Raw genomic sequence first — 26,700 nt, 5'->3', positions numbered from 1 at the left:
GAGTACAAAAATTGACGCTTGTTTTTATGTGTGTGTGTATGCGCGTGTATGTGTGTGTGTGTGTGTGTGTGTGCTTACCTCCAGGAGCAGTAGTAAAGGGTGTGTTGAACTGTTGGCAGGAACATTGAGGAGACTGTTCATCAGCAGAATACGGATGAAGTCGCACACTGGCTTCCTGGTTGGATGACTCCTGGATGCCACGTCACACTCACCTGTGACGCCAGGCTCCGCTCCGTCCTGGAAGATGTTGACAAACACTAAATGAGGACCAGAGGGAGGAGAGCTGTCAGGATTTGATGAATACACTAAGTGTGACTGACAAACCTCTGAACTGTCTACAGGGTAGACAACGCCAGCGAGGGCATGGAGGAAATCTGGCGATGCCCACAGTGGGTCTCTTGGCCGCTGGCTATGGAGTAGACACAGGAACTGCATCACGCTCGCTGGGAACTGCAACTCCTGTGATTCATCACTGCCTGACAATCTTGTTGTCGAAGGGACAGGCTTTTAAAGTGACAAAAAAGATCAAGTGAAATGGGTTTTACATTTAAAAGACTAGAATTTTTATATTCTCACTATGCCAGAGACATTAAATAACAGTATATGTTCTTACCTGAGTGATGATGACCTTGACTAGTTCGAGCAGTATGGTTGCAGCCTCAGGACAGAGCTCACGAACCGGGGTGTCTGCCTGCCTGTCAATAGTTGACTGCAGGATGTCATCCAAATGTACCTGTAGCTGGCAAGTGAGCACGTGACAAGAGTGATGATGATGATGATGATGACGATGATGATGATTGTAACGAAGACAATGATGTTTAACACATTTTACAATACTGTTGCACACATTCAGTGCAGTACTTAAAACTTTAAAGGACCATATGGATCCTATTTTGACTTCTCATCAACAGTTGTGATTGCATTTTTGTCACAAGCACATGAAGGCCAAATTAACACATGTTGAAATTACCTTATTATCTGTAGCAACTGTTTCAAGGAGCAGTTTTTCCACATTTTTGTGAACATGTATTGGTGTTAATTGCATTAACTCAGCGTGCCTTCTAAGCTACCAAAGTATATTCTGTACACACTTAAGCAGCAATATCACTTATTAATACTTATTATTAATACTTATTTGGACTTATTGTATATTGTTGTATATTGTACATAGGTTGTATATTGTATATAGGAGTGTTATGTATAGTTTCTATTTTATTTATTTTTTTTTTTATCTATTTTATTCTTATCTATTTTTTACTTGCACAGTGCTGGAGTTGTTGCAATTGCATTTCACTGCTGCTGTACCTGTACATCATGCATGTGACGAATAAAAATCTTGATTCTGAATCTGTGATGGACAGATATGATCATATCTATTGACAAGAAGCCAAAACAGGACTGGTATGGTCCTTAAATCCAACCAACCCCACACCTTTCCCTCAGCAGTGAATCCTGCCTTCTTTCTCAGCAGTAGAGCAGCCAGCGCTCCATACACTTCAGGCAGGTGATGCTGCCTGACCAGCAGCCTTTGTAGAACATCAAAGCCTGGACATGTGACACTTAGGCATTCGTAAGACCAAGAATGAGCCCGAAGGTTGTCTGGTGACAGGATCAAAAAGTAAACAAAAAAAAGTTACTGTGGGTCCAATAGGATGAAACACTGAAGCCAAATGCTGAGCAAAGATAACACTGGTAATATGACAACACACTTAAAAGACTGAATAATTATCTAGTTTTTACATACCCATGACAGTGAAGGGTTCATCCATGCCCTCTACAAGGGTTCCTGGTAACACACTGTCTCTGAAGCTGCTCAGCTGGCTGTGATTGGACAGTAGGTGTGTGAGCAGGACAATTCCCAGCTTCACAGTGGAGGGGTGAAGGTGAGGCTGGAGGAACAGCAGGAACCAATCACTGCCCAAAGCCTGGAACAAGGCATTCTGCTGCCTAGTGAGGGACAAAATCATGCCTGTGAGGTATCTGTAGCTAAGCAGTAAAAGTATTATGCTTATGAAAGGTTTAGCAGCCTGTGTTAGTGCTACTCACTCTTCAGTTAGGGGGCTGTCTGAGGTGAGGATTTCACACAGAGAAAGAAGCAGCTGGTTACGGATCCAAATGGGGCTGGCTGGATGAGAGGACTGAGCTATGGGACAGAGAAGACAGGTCCGGGTCACCACAGATGATGAATTGTGTGATCCTTGAGAGGTCAGATTGTGTGGGGTAGCTGAGTGTGTCCATGTACCTGTTGTATCCTCAGGGAAACCACTGTCAGATATCCCATGGCCTTCAAACACATCACTAACAGAAGGGAGTGTGTAGACCAGGAAGAATCCAAGTCTGACAAAACATAAACACATTTTCTAATCATGTAGCGTGGCCATTCTGGTAACTTCATCTGAAAACCAGGCAAGATAGAATATCTCAATACATCTGCTGCATCCTATGAATGTTCATACCTGTTTATGTCCACAGTGGTGAAATGCCCTTTCAGGAGCTGTGCAATGATGCAGGAAATGACCTTAACCTTTCGAAAGGTCACAGCAGGATCAGAAAGCTGGAAGAGCAGCTTAGGTAGCAAGCCAACACTGTGCATGACCTCTGCATTTCCACTGTCACTACAGAGGATTTGCAGAGAGACAGAGAGACACAGAAGTAGAGCATTAATATCAATCACAGTGTGTTCACACAGACAGAAAATCTAATTCAGCTTTTCAAGCACTCATTCAGTCACGCTCTGCTCTTCAGCCTCTATGACTGATTCTATTGTACACGTTTCGGTGATATTGATGGCAGCATGTTGCAGATGTTGACAGAAGAGCCGATATGCCGTCAAACCTGAACAAGACCCTCACTTGTTCCCTCCTAAAAATGGTGCATAACTCTTTGGTCATGCAAGTTAAATACATTAGATTAGAGATATGCTAAGGTGTCTGGTCTCTTCAAGACACATGTATATTTAGAATACCCTTTGCATTTTGTACAGACAGGCACAATCATTACCTTGTTGATTTCAAGATTTCAGCAAAGTGATTCAGAAGTGAAAGGTCCAGATTATCTGATGCATTCTGCCACACCTGAAAAAATAGTGCAAGATATTGATAGAAAGCAGCCAGAACTACTAACTATTAAGCACCAGTAAAACATTTCCAATCAAATATGGCATAAAAATTATATATTTCCTCAGTCCACAGAACTGCCATCCTAGTATTGAGAGGCCTACCTCCAGGTCGCACAGCAGGGCCTGGAAGGCAGGTTTATGGTGAAGACAAACAGACCCAGAGCTCAGCTCCACTGAGCTTGACAGATACAGAACCAGCTGAAACGTTCTGCTGCTGACCAGATTGCTCTTCATCTTCAGCAGGAACGCTAACAACTATGAGGAGAGTGATGAACAAATAAGAATGTACTGCCCAAATCATCAACAGTAAGGTAGCAGATTTTCATGTATGTGCTATATTCTGCATGTTTAGCAACAGCCTTGATTTCTGTATGGTCTGACCTACCTTATAACCATTGATGCGGATCATTTCCTGATGCATGGCGGGGTTGGTCTCCAGCACAGACAGAAGAACTTTCACAGCTGCGTACAGAGAACTATCATCTGCTGCCATAGCAACCAGACTGAGAACCACTGCAGGCCCGCCAACATACAGGAAACCATTAGCCGCACTGCTGGGGGTGAAGGTACGCACACCTGGAAGGAGACAGCCTGTAAGCTTACTAGTCTAACTGAAAAGCAAATAAACACTTTCCAAGAGCACTATATTTACCAAAATGTCCAACCAGGGCTGCTCCTATGGTTCGAGCTGTACCATTCAGGTGCTGGCTGATGTTCTTTGCTAGGAAAACAGGTGTGGAGTGATCCCGACATGGTATTCCCATCTGTAATAATACATACTGATTGAGACACTGAATCTAAACAATAAACACAATAGATCAAGCTTGAATCCACCTAACCTCTTTAGCAATGAGTCTGCAGTCCACTTCATTGTAATCTTCTCTGATCTGGGCGACAGTTGTTACTGTTGCGATGGCTGGGTTGATGCCAAACGAGATCCTTTCCTCAGGAAGCAGCCTGAGAGTGACTGGCTTCGCATCGGTTGTGTGGCCTGGACACAAACATGGAGCGAGGTTCAGAAGAGCTGCCTCACAAAATGAGAACTGCAGGCTAAAGAGGAAGAACTTGAGCTGCTTAATGTCCTCCCATACACCACAATCTAGTAACCATCAGCGAGCAGCAAATTACAGCCGCAACTATTTTCATTATCACTTATCACCAGTGTTGGGACCAATTACTCACAAAACTAATAAGTTACAATTACTAATTACTTCTGTAAAAAAGTAATTTTGATTACTACTCAATTACTGCTGCAGAAGAGTAATTCAATTACTGGGGAAAGTAATTTTTATGATTACTTTTTTCTTTTCTTAAATCCTCTTATAATTGTACATATTTTTGCGTTGCTGTTGCAGTGTGGACATTGCTGTCAAATTTCATCTATCATTGTCTGTTGGCCACGTTACTTTGAAAAAGTAATACATTATAGTTTAAAGTAGTGATGTCAGTTAGTCAGGATGGGGAATTGAACCCGTGGTCTTCTGTACGACAGGCGGCGAAACTATCCGCTCTGCCGTCGGAGACGATTCTTCTAATTTGTGCTCAGTCATTCTCCATGCATGTTGATAAGTTACGAAAAACTGCAAAGTCCGACCAGTTTGAAAATTGACACACCGCTTTTTCTCCACAAGACACACACTTTTCGAATAGGATAGTAAAATAATAATAATAAGTATTAGTAGTAAGTAACGGCAAGTAACGGCGCATTTTATTGTCAGTAACGGTAACAGCGTTACAACGGGGGAAACAGTAATTTCTTTGATTACTCGTTACTGATAAAAGTAACGCCGTTAGTAACGCCGTTACTTTGTAACGCCGTTACTCCCATCACTGCTTATCACTAACAATCACTGTTAGTGATGTGTTTATCACTAACTATCAATAACTTGATTGAGCTATAGTCATAACGCTTCTCAGAATAAGTGTGCTTATCTATTGTAGACGACTTTATATAAACATCATAAAATACCACATTTCTATTACTGTCCAGCTTTTGCTCAGATCACTGACTCACCTGTGTTGCGTAGAGCCAGGAAGTTACCCAGGTAGCCAGTGCCCTGTGTGTAGATGACTCCCACAGCTTCAGGGCTCAAAACCTCCTCAAACAGGTACGTGGGACCGACTCGCCACACCAGAGCAGCATGCTCCTTCCAGAGAGAAGGCGTTCCAATCAGGGCGCACACATCAATCACAGCTGTGGGATCCATGGAGACATACTGGCCCGGGAATGGCTGAATATACCGTATCTGACAGAAAACACAGCGATATGAGATTTTATCCACTTATCACAGACTTTCACTCAAATGTTTATGATGCATTATGAATAGATACAGTAAGTGTCAGATTAGACTTGGAAACAGTTCAATCATCTGCCGCTCATTCTCTCCGCATGTCACACCTTTGCTGTCCCCACTGCCTTTCCGTTCAGGTAGGTTGAGATCCGACAGCTCTTCTTCACATCCTTGGCCATGACCACAGCCAGGTGGTGCCACTGACCTGGGATCAGCATGCTGGAGCAGCGGAACCTCACAGAGGTGGGCAAAGCACTGGGCGTGCACACATCTGGCTCCATCATATCTGGTAAACAGGTGAGGAGAAAGTGACTAGCTTGATCTCTACAGCAAACACTGATTTAAAAGAAGAAAAAAAAAATGTTGTCCAGTGTAATGCAGGATTCAGACACAAAAGATAGGAAATACCTGACAATTCTGAGAAACTGGTGTACTTTTCTACTCCTTTATCTTGGACAGCTAAAGAATTCATGCAACCAAGAAAGTCTTTTTGGCGGCAATCAATACATGATATGCAAAGATCACCCAGGACAAATATTGACAGAATCCTTATCACTCTCACCTAGAAATGTGAATGCCTCTTCCTCTGTGGAGATGACCAGACATCCATCATAGGCTGAGAAGGAGATAGACAGACAGATGTATTGTTGCTCGGCCCGGGACATGTGTCGGACCACTGACAGTAGTCGGATGGGGTGGGAATCACATGCTGAACTGAACCTGTTGATCTGGAACCAGCAGGAGAAGGAAAGACCCGCCGCAGGAGGAAAACCACGACAGTCTGAAAATGAGACAGAGATGATTGAGGAATTTATTCTGTTTATTTGCAAATATGTGAATATTCAACATTTATATTCTTCTCTCACCTCCTCCTATTCCACCTGTTGAGACCGAATCAGCATTCACTCCTTTCACTGTGGCCAGAGAAGGCAGGAACAGGCAGCTACAAGCACATAGACACATGCCAAAATTAGTGTCTGTTTTTTACATTTTTCTGAAGATTGCAGAATAATCTCCACACCAGCCAGACCGCGGTGAATCCTGGGACACATACTGTTTGCACGCATGAAAATCATAGATCATGTGCCCACAAATGTTCAGAAGAGAGCCAGTGATGCCAACATTTGTGACACATCCTGTATTTATGGTCTAAATTTACTTTTTTCATACTCTCATATTTTCTCAATGTTATTGACTGCATTAACCTATATTTCCATTCATTTTCATATTGCATGTTTTCTCATTTACTCATATAGCATAATTTTTCTCACACATTTTTCTTTCTTTTTGTCCCAGTGCGTTCTCTTGCTGCTATTCTGCACACTCTAAATGTATAATATATTCCACACCCATAATTTTATTCATATAATATTACTTAATATGCTCTAATGTTGTAATTTACAGGTGTTAAATAGTCCCCTTTTGCTCTATTCTTACTTATGCCCTATTTATTTTTTTCTTTGCTGGATCCTATCATTGGCAACAACCCAATTCCTCCACGGGGATCATTAAAGTTTCATCTAATCATCTAATCTTCTCTAATGGATATGGCTCCACTGAAACCCACTGAACAGTGGACTCACCCATATCCACTCTCACTCATGTCAAACTCGACGAAAGCAGGTGAGGAGGAGACACGGTGGGGTCTGAAGCTGCGAGGTGAAGTCATGGACACCAGACTGATGATCTGGTGGAGGGGGAGAGGTGAACCCACAGCGGATTCACAAGGAGCAGGAGAGCGCAACAAGCTGAAGGAATGCTTCAGTGTCCTTACTGAAGATCCTGAGGGACCGTCTGCCTCTGTGCTGTGATCTGGGGGACAGAAAATGTGCGGTACCAAGTAATAGACTTGATGTGATGTTCAAACATTAAAAAAAAATCATTTTTTTAAAATGTTTGAACATCAAAGGGAGTAAATCTAAGGACAATTCAATAATTAGATAGAGAAAAGTGACAGAAAAGATTATCAATTATCATAAGTCACAAAATAAATATCTACCATTTGAGGCAGGGTTAGTGCATGGTGTTTGACCTTCTAGCACAGAGGGAATGGCCATTTTGTCAGCTAAGCACATGAGAGGTTCACCTAAACACAGGAATTTCCTGAAGAAGAAAAAACACTTTTTTTAAACTCATGACATAAAGATATTTTGTACACAAATATACAGAATGTGTTCATATAATTTTAAGCCATGTGCTTTACAAAGTTAAATATTAAAAAAATGTCTTCATGTACAACATTATTTATATGTCTGAGGCTAAACTCAAGATTGCTTTCCTTGAGAGAGTATGTCTGACCTGAAGTCTGAGTGGCTGATGGCCTGGGAGGAGAGTTTCTCTAAGATTCGTGTAACAGGTAGATGTAACGGGTGGTTTGGAGTCAGTAACATGCTCCGACAGTGGGTTAAGAGAGTGGAGAGCAGCCCCCTTTCACACATTATTTGGCGGTTCCGCTCAGATTTGACCATGGCCTGGATGTGGTGTGCCAACGAGAACTGGACATCCATAGAGAGCTGGGAAAGAGGGAGGGAAGCTGAGCTGGACTCATGTGACTTGATGGTGACTTATGGTGAATTACATAAAAGAGCAATGCAACATGTTCAGTTGATGAAGGTACCTGTGGGTCCTCTGGAGCAAACACTGATGGAAGGAGCGTCATCATGACTTGGATGGCTCCTGGGTGAAGAATAGTATGATCACAGGTGAACCTGAGCCAAGCAATAATACAAAGACAAGCAAACAAAAAAAAATATGTCAATACTTAAATGACCACCCTTATCTCACTCCTCACAATTTTAGACACTGTAACTTCATCTTGTAATTATATGGCTGAGACATTGTCCTTCGCCCCCCTCAAATGGACAGAAAAATCCACCTGAACTGGGACTCTGAGCAGACTGTGGAAATGCTGACTGCAGCATTCCTGGATCTTCCCAGTGTATCTTCCATGGACAGAGATTCTGATGCCACGTGGACACGGGGTGAGGCTGCATACCCTCCTTCTAGCCCCGCTTCTCCATTTAGTGTCTCCCTGTCATGCCCATCCTCAGCTCTTAGTCCAAAGTTCAGCTCCATAGCAGAGTAGGTCCCTGTTGCAAACTGGTCGAGGTAGGAAAGCAGTCTTATACACGTCCGAAGAGTGGTGGGCAGATTTGGCTCAGACTGGGAAGCAGTGGAGGGAGAGGGAGGCACCACAGGGGCCTCTGCTAACTCAACAAACTGGTGGAAACTCCGTCCATGGGACTGGGTGCCCTCTGCAGTTTTGGGAGAGTAGCCCTCTTCCCCATCCCAGTTCCTCAGATCTGGGTCTTCTGTTTGGAAGCAGCCCAGCTGGAGGAGAGCCTCTGCCAGCCTTTCATAAAACCCTCCAGTCTGAAAGTGGTGTGCGTTGACTGGATGAAGATGCACAGCCAAGGCCAGAATATGGAGGGTGAGGAGCAGGAGGTCCAACACCCTTTGCTGGTCCAGGGACCTCCACACTGTCCCCTGGGGAGGGACAGACAGAGCTCCTTCCATGTCCACTACCAGCGACAGCAGTCCAGTGAAGCCTCCTGCTCGCCTAAAGGCATCCCAGCTGTTTGGGCTCTCCAGCACCTTCAACACAGACTGAGACAGACAGAAGAGAGGTGTCAGGGTCACCATACTGATACAGCAGCAGGAGATGGAGCATGCGAGATCACCAAAACACAATGGCTAGTCATGTACATGACAAAGCAGATTCGGCCAATCATAATTGAGAAATTGGCTCAGTGAATGTATTTTCATATGAAACAAAGCAAACTTCCACCTTTTAAAAGGATCCTCCTAGTCAATTAAAACAATGTAATGAAAAATACACAAAACATATATCATAAATCATTTCTGGTAACTAGTTTTGAGAGGTGAACAAAATCACATTAGCTTTATTCAATTTAGGGAGCTAATCCATCAGGTAGGTAATGTGTGAGGCAGAACGCAGAGAGAAATCTGATTAACTGAAACTGGAGTAATCACAATGGCTCTCAACACACGCCAGCCCAGGTCGTACCCAATCTGATTGCCACCTGCTTTAACCCAGTTATCGCAACGCGCACACACGTAAGCGCACGCTGATGTGTACAAACAAACACAAGTGTGCACACATGTACGCGCACACTCACACACAGTGAGTACACACATGCAAGTAAGTGCTCTTCTCACTGCCATCTATAAAAACGGACACATACAGTAGGTGTGTAACTTAGTTAGGCTTAATCAGATCTCTGTCCCATTCACTGATCTGATAGAGGTGGTAATCTTCAGAGTGCCACGGCACAAGGCTGCTGGCCTAATCAAATCGGCCCAGAGTTAACAGCTAAACCTGTATTAGCAAATCAATCTGCATTTGTCTATAATATAATCAGGGTCCCACGTGCTGTGAAAATAAATTCACTAGCTTATTATGTTTTAAGTGCATTACAATTCGTTATGATTGGATGTAGAGGGAAAACTACATTTACAACTCAGCTGAGGTGTTTGCGGGATGTGTGCGTGTGCACTGCTGCCTGTGCGTGTGTGCATGTGCGTGTTTGTGTGTGCAGTCAAGAAGTGAGTACCTGCAATAGGTCCGTCTTCAGGCCCACCTCCTGCTGTGTAGAGGAACAGAGGGCTCCGATGGCTATGCTCATAAACTCCTCGGGGTTGATCTCAGCAAGCTGTTCCAAAATGCTCAGAGTGGGACCTCGAAACTGCTCCTCATCTATGAAGATCTTAATGTAGGGAACCATACCAAGGTCTCGCACTAAAACTGGGATAAGCACACACACACACACACACACACTGTTAGGGAAAGACCAATTTATCTACAGTCAATACTGACAGGACTGTTTGATGACACATGACTGAGTTTCTCTCAATTTCCTTATTTTTATTTATACCCGTAGTTACTAACCTTACTGTGACTTATTGTGAAATGAAATTTAAAAATAGCTTCCAAATAGAAAAGCCTTAGCACTGTTAATTTCACTTCCCTAAAGACTATAAATTCCTGCCAGTGTGTATACCTGTGTTTCTGACGGAGCGCAAAGTGAGGGCAGACACTACTTGAAGCATGCAGGTAGTGAGCAATCTTTCACTGTCCTCCACACATGACTGCTCTTGGGGACCTAAGACACACAGGGATAAGAGTTAAATAGAAACTTCAACAGTAAATTAGCATGTGAGATGAATAAATAGGCATTACATAGTGAACAAATAACACAAGAAGGAGTTTTACTTTTGAGGGTTGGCACTGGCAAAAGTCACATCTTGTTGTAATTTTGAAGTGATAGCGATTGAAAAAGAAATGCACAGGACATGTTGCTAGACTAGTTTGTTCACCTCACAACCAGTCACAGTGTGTGATGTCAACTGTTGCACACTCATGATTACACCAGAGGTAAAGAATATTTTGTCCCATACCCGTTTGTGAGGAGGGGACAACTCCAGCCTTCCTCAGGATCTTGGCCCTCCTGCGCAGCTCCCCCAGCAGCAGCTCCAGGAGACCCCAGTCACTCAGCACCTCTGCAACCAGACCGCTACGCACAGTCATCCTACAAATCAAAGAGGAAAGAAAACAACAGAAGGTCTTTTAACAGTGCTATGAAAGGTGTTTACTCTCCTGCAATGTTGTGCTCATTACTCAAAAAAGTGATGAATTCATCATTACTCAGTAATAATGTAAAATTATACCCCACGATCAGAAATTCTTCACACCATTTCACACACAGTATTCAAAAGCTCATCTTGCCTTACGTCAAAAATTGGTGCAACTCAATAATCTGTGCTGTGCACTTTTGTCTTAATGATCCAGATAACTTAACAGTGTTGATGTCAGATGTCACCGCTTTGTTAGGTAAAATTAACGCAGTGGGAATATTTACGTCTAGAGAAAGTGGACTTTTTAGCCATTTTTCATTGTAAAATATTAGTGTGTGTTCCCATGAACTGAGAAGAGGGCAACTAATCCTGACTTCAAAGGATCAGAGGATAAAGGTGGAGTGTAGTTTTTGGATAATGCAACTTCAATCTGATATTTGTAGAGGGTGATACCTTCAGAAACAACTTATTTGAATTGGAAATAATCAATATATAGTGACTAACTTGTTACCAGCCAGCACTGCTCACCTGTGGAAACAACTGAGAGTCGCCACCCCAAACTCTGCCCCTGCCACTCCTCCGGAAAGCGTCCCAGCCCAACTCTGCTTCAGCACACCCTGCACTACCCGCAAAGTTTCATGGGGAATGTAGTTCAACTGGAACACCACCTGTAGGAAACCCAGTGCTTAATCAGAACTTGTAAAGCAAGGTTTCATGCGGTAGAAAAGTAAAAAGTTTGCGATCAGACTATGATGTTAATATTAGAAGCCATACCATCTCCATCAATGAAAAGAACAGTTTGTGGACAGGTGCTGGCTTTCGCCACAAACAAGCAGCGAGCTGTGCCATGGACTGGACGGTCCACTCCAAGAGGAAGAAATTGGCTTGGTCCCAGTCCCATATTGTCTGCAGGGTTCGCAGTATCTGGCAACACAGCAGTGGGTCGTCTGAGCGCAATAAAGAGCCCTGCAGCAGATGGAAAGCTGGCAGATTCTTTACGGCTGAACCTGGAGACAAAGATCAGACAGGAGGTGAAGAATACAGAAGGTATAAATGAAAGAACATAGACTGCCACTACACGTCTTATACAAGAGGGTTTCAGCCATTCTTATGAGGTCATATTGAAAGAATTTGTTGTGTGTTTGTTTATCATAAATATTTTATTTGGCAGGCACCATTTTATTTGGTGGTAATCTATCAAATATTGCAATATAGTACCAACTTTAGGTCAATTTAACAAAAAGGTGTTTTGATTTTAAATATCTATTATCAGATTTTGCTTGCAAGGTCAGAGAGTCAATTGCATACAGAAAGGAAAACCATTAACTTACAAACAACCTTTAACATACAGCAACCTCTAAATCCTGCAAATCAATTGAGTTATACATACATAGACAGACTGAAAACAAACAATCTAACATGTATGAAGGCAAGAGAAAAGCCACCTAATCCGCCTTGATAAAGTTTGGTTGCTGTACTGTCAAAATATTCAGAGAGGGTCTTAGATTTGGAAGCCTGAACCCACTGGTGTTTGGGTTAAATAAATATGTAAGTGCTTAGTAATAGGATTCATTTCCACACTTAATCAAAATCACATCAGAACCAAATAAGATCAGCCAAAACAGTCCCCGGTCCCTCTGTTGGCAAGAGATCTACTCCTCGATGTGATAGATGGGTGCTGTGCGTGTGTGTGTATGTATTATGGACACTCTATTTATGAGTGTTGGATGGAGGTGTGCATGTGTGTCTATGATAGATGGCTGGTTGCTGTAGGCCAGTGGTGAATGAATGTGGGGCATCCTAACAGAGTTAGGAGGGAAGCCTCCACTTCATCATCCCAGACATAATCACCTCAGCTTCCTGTTAACCTGAGGGGTGTTGTGGAAGGTGGGACGGGGAGACTAGGGGTGTTTGAAAGAGCAGATAAAGGAGTGTTAGGTGGGGGTGGAACTGTGTGGGTGGGTTATATAATACAAGAACCCATTAGGTGGTAGAGGGCAACAGTGCAAGGGAGGAATGAACTGTGTGGTCATTTTGGGACTTTGTTTTTCCCTTCAGCCTATCTTTGCTAAGCCATGCAAGTGATAATGGTGGAATAGATTGGAGGAAGTATGTGGAAGGGTTGGTTCAGAGAACATCCTCATGGACCCATCAGCTTTTAGACACAATAATTAGCAAGGGGTGGCCAGAGGATAGCAAGACAGGAAACAGATTTTATGGCGGGGGAGGTTCACCTACCTTTAGTGAGTGGTGGGTCAAACTTGAAGCCTGGAGGTTGGGGGTTGCTGACACACAAGGCCACTTTCAGCTCGGCTTTCCCAAACAGGGTGAAAGATGCTACAAGACCCAGCAAATCCTCCACTGGCTGGAACTGATCCATAGGCACGCCTTCCTCACAACTGATGATGGTATGATGATCGAAGAGAAAGGTTAGAGAGAAACAATGGACTCTTTGTATCAAATTACACTTGCATCAGTTGTTGAGCCCTTTGAAAAGGCATAGGCTATTGATGCCATGTTATTTCTCAGAATGCCTTTTGACTTTTACTCTTCCTTTTAAAAATTATTTTGGCTCTCTTCTCATCTAATTCCTTTGATGCCTCTTCATTGCTTTTAATAAGGCTCCATAGTAACATGGCATTCTCTTCTTCTTCTATGCACACTCATTCATTGTGCCTCATTTTACCTCTAATCCTCTCTACTTCTATTTTTCTTCAACAGAATCATTGTCTCTCTTACTTCTCTATTTGTTCATCTTTATCTCACCGCTTCAGGATGCTCTCAAGGGCCTTGTAGCCATTGTTGGCGTCAAACTCGATGAAGAGGGCTGGGTTGAGGGTATGGGTGTCCCTGATGAAGCTGAACACCGCTACAGCCACCTCAGCTAGCACTGTTCCCGACACATCAGCACTGATGCGCAAAAGGTTCTGGACGCAGATACGCACACAATTCTTAGCTGTGGAGCAGGACAGGCAAGAGGAGGAGTAATGAGTGATTCACAACAGGAAAAAAACCATGCACTCCAAGAATTGACTTTACTCAGGCTTAACAAACTTCATGTAAAACTTTTATGACAGCTATAGAGTCATGGAAGATAACTACCATGTGATATAATGTAGGAGCAATTTCCACAGTCAATCATCTGCAGCATATTTTTGTCTCTGCTGGGACATGGTAATGTGACATGACACAATCAACTCATTATTGTAACAAAAATATATGTTTGCATAGGTAACACTTCGATATGCTACCAAAATATTCCCATATGCAACCTCTCTGACAATGCTAGGAATAGAACATGTTACAGGTGAATGTTTCTTATCCCCACATGTTTTTCTGAGTCAGCTCACCCTGCAGCCTGGGGACAGTATTGTGTGTCTGAGCAGCAGAAACTGTCCTGAGGATACGGGATGCCTGGTGCCTCCACGAGGAACTGGTCTGGTCCCATAATGATGTGAGGCCAATAATCAGGCACTGCAGTTCCTGAGTTTCCACCATCTCCTCAACACTTTCTGTCCGTTTGCAGAGCTGGAGGAGAACCTGGCGAAGCAGGTCAAAATGTTATGAGAATGGAGAGAAGAAGCTGAGCTGTAATAGTAAAAGACTATATAATGAGGAGAAAAAGACAAAGAGATTTCCAAAAACAAAGATCTTGAAGAAATCAAATTAGGCCACTGCTTCAAAAGGAGACATGGTATTATTACTCACCTGTGTTAGTAGCTCCTGAAAGGTGTCTTCTCCAGTTATGTTGTCCTTCGTAGCTGGAAGGCACACTAGGAGGTACAGACACGTCACCAGGGCAGCAGGGAGACCTGGTTTTATCCAGGACAAATCATCCTACAGTACACATACACACAATGGACATGGATTTGTCACTGGTGCATTAACAGCAAAAAGCATTTGACATTTATGATGCAAATTTAACAAATTCAGGCATTTAATTCCAATTTCCCTGCAGGAGATTGTGCTTGTGATAAGCTCTCAGAGGCATGATAATCATGTCTGATAAAATATATTTTCTGTAGATATATAAGATATATGTTAATATGATATGAAAATATGATATTGACTGTGATATTGTAATATTAACTGTTACGCATCACTCACAGAGCTGTCAGCTGTCAGGAGTGACAAAGACTTTAATAGCAGCCACCCTGGGCTGTCTGTGGGCTCACAGTCTGTCTCTCCGCCCAGCCTCTGGAAGAACAGCACCACCTCATTGCGAGCATCCTCTGGAAACACACACAGGATGCATCATATGATCATCATATAATCCCCAAATGGAAGACGAGGGGGAGGCTGTGTTTTTAAACTGTTAATTAAAATAAATAAAACGGTCCACTGAGTATTTGGAGAGATGGTTCTCTTCACCATGTACTATAAAATAAAACATACACCCTCTGTCAGAAAAAAAATCTCAAAACACATCTCAGACAACTGTGTGAATGTTCAAATACAAATAGGAAGCAAAAGGTGTATTAATTGGGGAACTAGGAGACTAAAAATTGCTGCTGAGCCTTTCCCCCATGAAACTGTCAAATCTATTTTTAGAGACAGAATTTGCATTTTGTTTCAATTTTTGGTGGGAGTAATCATTTGCATTAGGGTTGGCCTCAGAAAGAATCAAATACAAGTCTCTTTAAAGTTCCTAGAATGTACTGTTTGATAATGGTGCAAACAGGCAAACGACCAGCTAAGCCTTAAATTCAAAACAAGTTAAATATTTATCATGGGAGTGTAGCATTTGTTATAATATTATAGTAGTGTTACATACTTAACCCATAGCAGAGTAGTACAAAACAGACACAGACAGACAGAAGTATCTACCTCTGATAAACAAAAAAGGCTCCTCCCTTCAACCATCACCACAAACACAAACACACATGACCAACCAACCATAGAGAGAGAGAGAGAGAGAGAGAGAGAGAGAGAGAGAGAGAGCAGAATGGTATGAAAACCACACCACCATCCTACCATCAGGGAAGTCTGGATTTTAGTATTCAAACTGTTTTATACTTTGACAGTATTAACTTTGGCTTATCAGTTGTTTCCAATACCTCTACATTAATGAGATGTATATAACAAGAAACATACTGGAAACTGGATATGAAGAATCAGAGCAGGAACAGTGTGCTATGGCTTAGGTAAAAGCAGAACTAGAAACAGTAGGTAGAAAGTCCCAGCTGAACTAAGGATTACAGAGCTGCATGTGGGTGTTGCTTTGTGTAAGGTTGTACCTGCAGGCCTATCAGCCAGTCGGCTGTGGATGTTAGAGACCACTGTCTCAGCAGTGAGAGCCGCAAGCTCCTTCAGGTCCAGCCCTTCAGCTCTGCCACCACACTCACAGACCTGGCATCAGAGAGGAAAGACAGACAGGACCACACATCCATACAATTAATCAGACAAAGTTACTGTAGGGCCAAAAAAACTGTTGCCATACTCAGTATAACCCTGCACACAGTTTTTGTTCAAGAAATGCTGATCCCAGTGTTGAAAACCTGCAAAATTCAGACAATGTCCGTAGGCATCCATAGCGGCTAATTGCATTGTTACGTGAGATAATAATGAATATTTGATATCCATTCAAAATTGCTCCCAAAGCTGTTTTAATATGATTTTTATTGTATCATAACATCATAATATGAACATTTTATGCTCATTTGGGTTGACATTCAACTTGACCGAATTCTGCATATCTGTGAAATGCTTCTTGGTGAGATTTTAGTCCTGTTTTCATGTACTACATGCAGTAGTATTGTATGCACGATGACATGCACCAAAACTATGGCATCCCTATAACAAGAGTATCTCAACTGCTTTGGCTAATGCACTGAACCATAAATAATAGAGGCCAATGCATACTATATGCTCTTTTCACTTCCATAAGAGGATATCGGATTTCACTGAGTTTGCTATTCTCAAGTGAGGCCCGGGCACTCTGCTCAAATCTCTACAAGCAGGTCATGAGGCAGGCACAGACACACACACACACACACAAACAAACCAAAGAGTGATTACATCTGCCACCCTAAGCCTGATCAATGTGTGTTACACACTGTTATACACGGTGGAATTCACACAGTGCATGAGTAGAGGGAAAGGGGAGGTTTCTTCATGACTCTGACGTCATTCAGGCATGGTGAAAAAGAAATTCCACTTCATCCAATCAACCAAAGCGAGGCCTGAAGCCTTGGATCTCAGCGCATTCAGGTTTTTCATGTGACAGTTCAGCAAACTGTGAAAACTGTGAAAATTTCTAAGAGAAAAAAACGCTTTAAGCATTACTTAAGAGGACAGTGACGGGATCTGCTGAGGGCCAAACATCTGACCACAGCCTCATGCTGTATGAATGACTCCAGGAATGTTAGTTTGAGCTGCCTGAAACAATTTCGGAAACCACATTAGCTATCTCAGACTGTCAGGCACCCACTTAGCCTTTTTCAGTATTGGGTATTAATTAGAATGTATCAGTGATGCAATGCTCCTTAATATCACAGTTCATTAATGACTTTCCAATTGATCATTTCTACCTCGTTTTTTGAGTAGAAAAAGAAACACTGTGTAATAAAAACATATAGCTCTCAATTCAGAATTGGAACACAATACATCTCTTGGTTGGCTCAATACTCTTGCAAAATATAGTTCTTACTGACGGGGAAGTAACTCGGGCTGGACAACGAGAGAGAAAGAGGAAGACAGACAGCCACAGTGCTGTGTACCTGTATGTAAAAAGGCAGGACTCTGAGTAGATGCTCCTCTCTCTGTTCTATAACATCGTGGTCAGATATGTGGTTGATAGCAGGGCTTTTGTATATTTGCAGGTCCTGTAATTGTTCTCTGAGTGCCTGTAGTGGCTGAGGGTTTCTTGAGGGCCCTCTAACTTCCACTTTATCTGCCTTCACTTCCACAAAAACAGCTAACTCCCCTGAAGCGCTCAGCTCTCCAGTTTCTTTGTTGATCCTTTCCATATCACCGATCCGGTCCTGGAGGGAAAAAAAACAATAGAGGGATAAACAAAGAGAAAATACACAGGTTGTTTCATCTATTTCTGGCATTGCCTACGAAACAGCAGCTACTGCATGTCCTTTGTTATCATATCCCTCAAGACAAGCCCCTTCCTTCCTCAGATTAATATGCCCCAAACCTCTGACCATCAACCCCATCCCCAGGCACACTATGTGGACTGAGAGATAATCAGACAAGGACAGACCCTGGACAGTCATCATGTGCCATTGTCATCAGCTGATTATCAGCCTCTCTGAGGGGATCAACAAGGTATAATCAATCCAGAGTTTTCCACACTTGGAGTCAAATAACATCAATAAACATCAGCCACTCTCAATAAACCACTGATCATCCTCTCCTAGTTTTGAAAAGAAAATCACAGTGAAGGCCCTGTTGGTTTTGAATGATAAGAAGCCAAACATTAGTCAGCTAAATACTTTTTAATATTCTAACTTACAAGTATACCTGGACTTAGATTATTTTATATCATAAAAGTTGTCATATTACTTCTTTTTTTTCTTTTTAGTGCAATTTCTTGCCTCCTAGATTGCCTGTGGTTGTTACATCATGTAAAGAAAATTTGGCAACACATTGCTAATTAGCTCTTTGCTCTATAAGATGGAGATGTGTAAAAGATGAGAAAACCAAAGCATTTTGTTCTATAAGAATCAAACACTGGATTTGACAGAAACAACCATACCTCACTGCAAATACCTCATCCCACTCATTTTGTTCAGTTTGGTTTCGTCTCTCAGAAACCTGTTCCCATTCCACCTGATGACTCCTAATAATACTGTCCTTCACACAGATTGCTGCTAATATTAGAGTGTTACAGTTCTGTGTCACAATGAGTGTGTTGCCACAAGGCAAGGAAGAGGAACCCTCTGCTTGAGCAGATATCAACTCTCATAATATGAGAGTTGATATCATTCAAACATAACATTCAAAACTTAGCCTCACACCTCAAAACTTAGCCTCACACCATTCAAAACTTAGCCTCACACCTTCAATATTATTGAAGGTGTGAGGCTAAGTTTTGAATGTTGCTTCCCCATTGAATTGATATTATTTTTAGGACTTTCTGTTTAATACACACGTGCCCTTATGTGATTCATAGACAGAGAAGCTGGTGTAAGACTGCAAAGTACACTGAGCTATGATGACAGATGAACTGTATGGCTGCTCACATTCCTTTCTGTAGAAATGCATGAATACTTTCTTTGATGTTGAATCAGTATGAGAACTTTACGTGAATGTGTGTGATGAAGCGTTAAAGCCTCACTCCTTTCTTGTGGCAAACTAATATCTCTGTGATTTTTACAGTGACAACTATATAACCAAGCATACACAAAGTGCAAGAATGGCATATTGAAAGACATCACTGTTTTTACGAAACACACCAAGAGAAATATCCTCACACAGACTTTATGTTCTGTACTTACCTGTATTTGTGTTAAAGCCATCCGACAGCACTAGGAGGGCACCGTCAGCTGCGTTGTTATATTCCAACTAAGTGAATGGTATTTTCCCTGTTTCTCTGGTCCCATGTCAGGAAAGGCAAGCTGAGACCTGCTAAGACACTACTAGCGCCTGGTGTGCAGACCTGTCTCTGAGCCCAGCTGGCTCTTACTAATCTGCAGCAAGCACACTGAACTTTGAACAAGGAGAGCAACTTACATCAGCTGGCCCTGGTCATGTGCCTTTACTTCCTTGGAGAAAACAGAAGTGAAAAACTGTTGTTAATCTGGTTCTATAGGGCACTCCCTCCACAGCTTGGAGCCCAGTATAGAGTCCCTTGGCTTTTTATAGCTGTCATGTAAGGGTGACATCTTATGAATCATGGTGACATTACAGCACAATTTACCAAAGCAGACAGCATGCCAACAATATCATCACATTTAAGTTATAAACACTATTACACATAATAAATAGGTTAGTGTTCACGCTGGGCATTAAATGATATTTCTAATGTAAGGATATGTAGGGGCATATAGTGAGAATGGGAAATTACTTGCTTATTGTGGATTTTCTAAACAAACTACTGTCAATGGAATTCAAATATTAGTAAACAGTGCCATCTTGTGGATTAAAAAGTCACACCAGGAAATAAGGTAATAGTACCCAAAACATGACCAAACAGGCCACTTCACCAGAAGTAAAGTCATGCATTAATCACCAAAGTTTCGCAGCTGCTGCCAGGAAGCCGCAGATCAAAACAGTGCTATTCTTTGAATTGAGGTGGATTCCTCGGTTTCTTTCAAGGTTTTGAGGAAATGTAGCCCAAAGCTGGATGGGGGCGGTGAGTGTAGAAAGAAACTAAGGTAGGCAGGGACAGGTCGCTGCCCTCCATGTGCCAATGAATGCAGCTCAGCTTTGACAGTGCTATTGTCTCCATCAGTAAATTTCCCTGCAGTGCCACCGAGCCATTGTAAACTGACTGGCATGGCTCCGAAGTGTGTTATTTTATTTCCCACCCGCACTCCGAGAAGACCCGCCCCTACCGCGCTTCTGATTGGCTAACCCTATCCCCATCCCCACCCTAACCCTGATCTTAACCAACCGTACTAACGGGGGCAACCAAGGCTAGCCAATGGGATGCAGAGTTCGCGCAGTGCGGGTAGGAGAAATAATGAACCCTTGGTGTAATGGGATACACTGACGTTAATCCTTTCCGGGATCCCAGTTGCACTCGTGCATTCCTATCTATTTCAGCAGTAGGTATTTTGGTTGTGCGTGTCACAACACAGAGATTGCAATTGCGCTTGCAATCAATACAAAGGCCGCGAGCCTGTATTAATGGACACAACAATGATGTCGTGTTAAATAAAACTGCGAAGGCGCAAAGCAGACAAAATAAAACTTCATGACCAAGCGTTAAAGTTTCTGTCCTTATTTATTCTAAATTGCAGTTCGATGCTACACACAGATTTCAGGTAAAAATAGTTCCCTTTTTGATAAATGTTTCTATGACAGAACACTGCTATAAAGTACTAAATTTTAAATACAGGAACATATGCCCGATCCTCGGCGTATTCATAGGGACCACGTGTTTCGTAGACGCTGTTGGCGTTATCAGTCACGTGGGACGCCGTAGCCAATGAAAGTCCCAGGGCGTGGTCTGGCTCAATCAGTTGACCACAATGAAAGATCCCGTTGCTTTGCAGCTAAAAATGACACCCTTATCACTTTACGTTATGATGTTGTAGTACTTCGTCTGAGGTGTTGAGTTTGTTTCCGCAGAAGTTCTAGTCGGTGGAAATATTAGAGGGCTGCTGTTGTGCCCGCCTGTGCACAATGCATCCGATGCCTGTGTGCTCTGCCGGCGGTGGAGACATATTTGACTGTGTGCAGAGAGGAAATGTTGAACAGTGTGTACACTTTATTCAGAATGATCGATCAGTCCTCAAGCAAAAAGGTAAGGTGAAAGCCCGGTGAAAAAAAATAAATAAATAAAAATAAAAATCTATATCTGTACGGCGTGGCTGCGCTAAAAAAAAAAAAATAGGATATATGTGAAATTAGCGTAGGCCACAATTTATCTAATTCCTATTGTGCGACTGGTTTAATGTCAATGGCAGTTGTGTTCTAATGTGTCTAACATATATATTTTCATTGTAACCACGCAGGAATAAGCCTGTCGGTGTTATAGGCGCGTAATTGACTATGTTCATATCTCAGGCATGAGCATGCTGCCTTAACCTGTTACTCTTACAGCACTGAACAGCACCTCAACGTTATTCTATGCTCAAAGGAACATTGTAAACTTTATCTTGGTGTTCTGGTGTCTCCTGAAGTGATTTTGTCATGAAGCCAAGTGGATACCTAATACTGCTGCAGCTATGTGTGATCTGAGCTGGTGGTAGTCTGCCCTGAGACACAGATGGACAGCTCCTGTGTCAACACAGCACCAAGTCTCGTTGTACAAAAGGGAACCTTAACCCAGAGTCAAGAGCAATCAACAGGCTGAGTAACTCATGCAGCTGAGTTAGGATCATACAGTAGACCGCTGGGTGAAGGTGCCGAACACTAATTTTTTGTTTAATTGTCCTCAAGCCTGATTGTTTGTGTGTGTCTTTGTCTGTATCCAGGCTGGGGTGGTTTCACCCCACTGCACTATGCTGCCCTCCATGGTAACCGTGCTCTGGTTGAGCTCTTTCTAAGTCATGGAGCTGACCCCAACCTGACTTGTGATGCAGGACAGACGGCCTTTCATTTTGCCTGCAGGTCAGTGGTAGCCGTTCCCTTAATATTTGTAGATGTTAGACAAACATACAGGCTTTGTGAAGGTATCAGTGCAATGATAATAAAACTTTATTTATTTATTTGATGCATGGTCAATGATGAGAGCACACCACTTGCCGATACCTCCGCAGTTGCTCCTGTACAATAATAGGTGGTTCTCTTGACTCCCCTCAGGCAAGGGAACATCTATGTCATGCACCAAATGATGCAGTATGGGGCTGACTTGCGCCTCATAGACCTGCAGGGAAAAACCTCTCTGCATCATGCAGTGACTGGAGGCAACATGTGAGTGGAATAAGAAACACATAGCAAGCCTGGTTGTTTTTATTTTCATTGTTAGTGCACAGGCACACACACACACACACACACACACACACACACACACATATTACAAGCACACTAATTCTGTGTTGTCTTTCCCAGTGTTGCAGTGCACTACCTTTGGGAGACTGGAATGTTCCGGTTCTCTGACACAACCATGCACCAGGTCACACCACTTCACCTCGCTGCATCCACCGGCAACACAGAGGTGGTCCGATATCTTCTCAGAGACCAGGTACCTGACCACAAGCTTACATGATTACACACATTTATCACTCACCCCCTCAATCACTCCCTCACTCACTCACTCACTCACTCACAGTCTCCTCTCCTCCAACATTATTGGATGCCATTACTGATGGGCATTCAGTGTAGGAAGTCCATTTCTAAATAAATGTAAATATGGTTATACTGTACGTCGTCAGTGGTGACATTTATATACACAAAATACTCACAAAATGGTTTTATGTTTAATGCATGCAAATGTCATAACTCAGTTACAACAATCCATCTTATCTTATAATCCAATTTTGAAAAATCTAATATACCTGGCTTACTTCATGGGATTCTGTGGCAGGGAAGGAGGGGGTTTAATTACGGCCACATCGTTTCATACATTTTTGATGATGGACCATTCTTTGTTTTGGCAGGGTATAGCAGATGGATATAAATGGTCTTAACTGATTTATTCATGGCTACAGTCACAATCACAGAGTATCAAAGGTTCATGTGAAAAGGATAAACTGAATACGACCTGAACAGGAATATGGAGAATAGCGTAGAATTGTGCAGGCAACTATCATGTCCTTCAACCTTCTGTCTGTCCCAGAGATGTGCAGTGGATGCGGTCGACCAACAGGGGGGGGACAGCGCTCCATGTTGCTGCAGAGAGGGGGGGAGTGGAGGTGTGCTGGACGTTGCTGCAGAGAGCAGGTTACAGGATGCTCCACCAGAAGAACCACAGTGGCCTCACACCTCTGGACCTCTGCAAGCAGGGGAAGACATTTCGGTGAATTGGCAGTCTCGAGAGCTCTCTGGAAAAACACTGAATATAAAGCCACTGCATGGGATAGTAATATTTACCAGTGCCATTTTCCAGAGCACTGTATTCTCTTGGGGTCCTTATGCTGGCTAAAACAGTGATATACTGTGTATGTCTTTTTTGTAGACATCAGCAACTCACCAAGCTACTGAGTTGGTGCATTAACGAGCCAGTACACCGTAAACCCAAAGAGTCTCATGGTAAATATTAGTGTCTAGTTTTGATAAGGCTTCTTGAAATACAGATGATGATGATGATGATGATGGTAACGATCATGTTGACATTACTGGTAGTGATGGTGCTGTGTATGTGTTTATGCAATTCTTCTTACCAGTTCTGTACTACTGGACGTTGTTGTTTCCAACGCTGAGTGGAGCTGCCATCCTGCTGATAGCTGCCATGCTCGGAGGCTACGGTGGGCTCATTTGTGGCCTGCTCTTCCCCTGGCTGGCCCGGAGCATCTTCACCCAGTATCACCGCATGACCACCTACCAAAGGTTTAACAAAACTTGCACATGTTGATCAATTCAATGTCTATGGCCTTTTTGTCATGCTGTGCTCTGATTGCATCTGTGTTCTCTCTAGGTTACCCAACCCCATCTACCTGGGAACACTCATAGCCGGCCTGTTCCATTCCTTGCTCTGCTTCTATGGGAAAATAATGCCTAATATCCTTTACAAAGCCCATGCAGATTATTAAAACATATGGCATTTATTATTTTTTTTACCATAAGCTTGTATTACCAGTGCTATTTCAACTGATGATTTAAAACGTGAAAATAACAGACATTGACCCTTAACCTTGTCAACGTATGTGGTCAACCGGTGCACTGGTCCAAGTGTCCATGGTCCATTTCTCCCTAGTCCTTGGTTTGTTCTGTAAGGTTCTGATCCAGGACCCTGGGACGCTGGACAGAGTGGACTCCGACCCTCGTTTCTCCTGCATTGCTGACCTGGTGGAGAACAACCAGAGCCCTCACAGGTTCTGCCCCTACTGTGAGGTAAGAAGACTACTGGGCAGGGCTGGCATGGCAAGGATGCAGACCACTGAGTACCATTACCACTACCACCAAGTAACGTTTAGAGCACAGCTTGACAAAAAGGCCATAGACATATTAAATTGATCAACATGTGCAAGTTTTGTAAGGCAGTGTTGCCTCCCAGACTATGGTTAGGATAAGGAAAGTGCTACATTAAAGGTGACTTTCAAGGAAAAACGTACCCTGGGTGTTCCAGGAGTTTGTGAAATTTCACAGACTGCCTTTCAGCAACCCCCAGAGAACACACTTATTGCATTCAGCTGTGGCTTCTTGGTGTACAGGGTGAGGGAAATAGCAATATTTAGTGTGAGAGCAAAAGAGTGATTTTGTACAGCCCTAAAAAAGCAAGCGTCACAATATTTGTTGTGGCTGCACTGAATTTCCCTTTATTGAGGCAACTGTTGGTAGAAGAATCAGTATCTCTTCCTCTTTAACAGCAGATTTGTGTCTGATTGATTGTTAAATGTTTGATATGATTCTAAGGGGCTGACACCAAAACCCAGTGTTTAATATTGTATCAAACTCTGCATATGTGCTGCGAAAATATGTCAACATGACATTAGTCAGTCATCCACTCACCTGAGGAGTAAGAAACACCATCAACAAAAAATGGTTCCTGTAATACAAGGTACACAACAGTGTTGAAGTGTTTTAGGGAACTTTCCTGTGAGCATATCTGCATCTGACCAGTGTATTTCTCCCCTTCCCTCCCTGTCTTTGCATTCCTCATAGCTGTTTCAGCCTGACTACAGCAAACACTGCAAGCTGTGCGATGTGTGTGTGAAGGACTACGACCATCACTGCCTCTTTCTCAACCGCTGCGTCGGCCGGAGCAATCACCGCCTCTTCCTCCTCTTCCTCCTGTCGATGGTGATTGCCCACCTTCTCTTTGTCACCATAGCGATGAATTACTTGTACGGGAAGATGTCTGTGGGCAATCACAGCTTGTCATCGTGGCTGACCATGTTAGGGGCCGAGTTTTGGGTTGTGGTCATGGTGATTATGAACGCACTGACGCTTCTCTGGGAGGTGTGGTTACTGACTGAACAGTTTGATGCCATCGCCATGGGAACCACAACCTACTTCCGACAGTGTGAAACCTCTGCTCGACAGAGATCCCTAGGACAGCGATGGGTTACAGTGGTGTCATTTCTATTGGAGGGAAGAAGACGGGTGGGAAGGGCACAAACAAGACAGGAAAAAACTGCTATAGACATTTAGAGACTGTCAGTGTGTCTGAAAAAGTTTGTGTCTTTGCTCACTTATAAGATCTGTTTACAGTGTCCTTGGTCTGTACTCAAAGCCTCTTTAGATTCCTTAATAACTGTGACTATTGCCACCAGGTTGTACATGAGCATAACATTAGGTTATATCTTGGTATTATATTTTAATATAGTAGACATACAGCAGATTTGTCAGCAAAGTGGCTAGCAGGCTAACTACTACCGTTTTAGACTTTAACCTCTCAAGTTAGTTTTTAGTGAACTCACTGAGCTATTTTAAGCAAACAGCGTTTTCAGTAACATCTTGGTTTACGTTTTTCTGTGGAGCTTAACGTAAAGCACGGGACATTTCTACAACTGTGTTTTAGCAGGAAATGCTTCTGGTGGCTTGAATGTCATGCCTCACACCTGTTTTATATTCCGTCAGAACCACACTTTTTAACCTCAGTGTTATTGTTGTTTTAAATAATAATAAAAAAAAAGTGTTACATGGGATAACTTATGGTTCCAAGCTGTGATGTTTTCTGTTGCCTTTGTATTAGCAGTGCCTGAAAGATGAGCATGCCTCTCTAAGATGTAGTGGTATTAGCTTTGCACTGTGAATATCACTACTTATTAGAGGGCTTGGAAGATATTGTTCCTAACATAATGCCATTACTTCTCTGATCTGCTCGCAGTCGTTTGCACCATGACACTTCCTCTACTCTTGCTAATGGTCCAGGTCTACTCATGCCTTCTATTACACACACTCATTTCCTATGTGTCCCTCCGGACTATATTTCTAGATTATAGATGACGTCTTCCACACCTTGCAGAGGCTGGT

The 26,700-nt window shown here is 42.8% G+C and overlaps 2 protein-coding genes across 2 annotated transcripts in view; one reads left to right on the top strand and one right to left on the bottom strand.

Annotated features, from left to right (window-relative positions):
* The window catches only part of wdfy4 (WDFY family member 4), a 43,682-nt gene extending 24,016 nt beyond the window's left edge, over positions 1-19,666 (bottom strand). Inside the window, exons 1-35 of the mRNA XM_030070723.1 lie at positions 19,452-19,666; positions 17,724-17,987; positions 16,242-16,353; positions 15,112-15,236; positions 14,713-14,841; positions 14,355-14,544; positions 13,771-13,960; positions 13,243-13,403; positions 11,779-12,011; positions 11,533-11,672; positions 10,828-10,958; positions 10,431-10,532; positions 9,984-10,174; positions 8,285-9,015; positions 8,027-8,117; positions 7,708-7,922; positions 7,409-7,512; positions 6,993-7,221; positions 6,276-6,352; positions 5,972-6,190; positions 5,517-5,695; positions 5,133-5,364; positions 3,958-4,109; positions 3,771-3,882; positions 3,504-3,694; positions 3,221-3,373; positions 3,001-3,074; positions 2,457-2,615; positions 2,243-2,337; positions 2,047-2,143; positions 1,745-1,947; positions 1,433-1,599; positions 614-739; positions 325-504; positions 79-237 (exon numbers count right to left, since the gene is read on the bottom strand). Of these exons, the coding sequence (XP_029926583.1) occupies positions 79-237; positions 325-504; positions 614-739; positions 1,433-1,599; positions 1,745-1,947; positions 2,047-2,143; positions 2,243-2,337; positions 2,457-2,615; positions 3,001-3,074; positions 3,221-3,373; positions 3,504-3,694; positions 3,771-3,882; positions 3,958-4,109; positions 5,133-5,364; positions 5,517-5,695; positions 5,972-6,190; positions 6,276-6,352; positions 6,993-7,221; positions 7,409-7,512; positions 7,708-7,922; positions 8,027-8,117; positions 8,285-9,015; positions 9,984-10,174; positions 10,431-10,532; positions 10,828-10,958; positions 11,533-11,672; positions 11,779-12,011; positions 13,243-13,403; positions 13,771-13,960; positions 14,355-14,544; positions 14,713-14,841; positions 15,112-15,236; positions 16,242-16,353; positions 17,724-17,987; positions 19,452-19,472 (5,934 nt within the window). The 5' untranslated portion in view covers positions 19,473-19,666. The remainder of the gene's footprint in view (positions 1-78; positions 238-324; positions 505-613; positions 740-1,432; positions 1,600-1,744; positions 1,948-2,046; positions 2,144-2,242; positions 2,338-2,456; positions 2,616-3,000; positions 3,075-3,220; positions 3,374-3,503; positions 3,695-3,770; positions 3,883-3,957; positions 4,110-5,132; positions 5,365-5,516; positions 5,696-5,971; positions 6,191-6,275; positions 6,353-6,992; positions 7,222-7,408; positions 7,513-7,707; positions 7,923-8,026; positions 8,118-8,284; positions 9,016-9,983; positions 10,175-10,430; positions 10,533-10,827; positions 10,959-11,532; positions 11,673-11,778; positions 12,012-13,242; positions 13,404-13,770; positions 13,961-14,354; positions 14,545-14,712; positions 14,842-15,111; positions 15,237-16,241; positions 16,354-17,723; positions 17,988-19,451) is intronic.
* Positions 19,667-21,136: 1,470 nt separating this feature from the next.
* Positions 21,137-26,371, top strand: LOC115372190 (probable protein S-acyltransferase 23). Its single transcript, XM_030069873.1, is given in 11 exon segments — positions 21,137-21,424; positions 22,098-22,233; positions 22,426-22,536; positions 22,675-22,807; positions 23,402-23,431; positions 23,433-23,581; positions 23,741-23,814; positions 23,949-24,111; positions 24,200-24,282; positions 24,425-24,615; positions 25,387-26,371. Coding segments are annotated over 11 exon segments (1,680 nt in total). The 5' UTR covers positions 21,137-21,303; the 3' UTR covers positions 25,876-26,371.
* The last annotated feature ends 329 nt before the right edge of the window (positions 26,372-26,700 follow it).

This window comes from Myripristis murdjan, chromosome 15 (assembly GCF_902150065.1).
Source record: "Myripristis murdjan chromosome 15, fMyrMur1.1, whole genome shotgun sequence".
In the NCBI taxonomy this organism is placed as follows: domain Eukaryota; kingdom Metazoa; phylum Chordata; class Actinopteri; order Holocentriformes; family Holocentridae; genus Myripristis; species Myripristis murdjan.
Note: the sequence above shows the minus strand (reverse complement) of the source record. Positions and strands in the feature narration are given on the sequence as shown.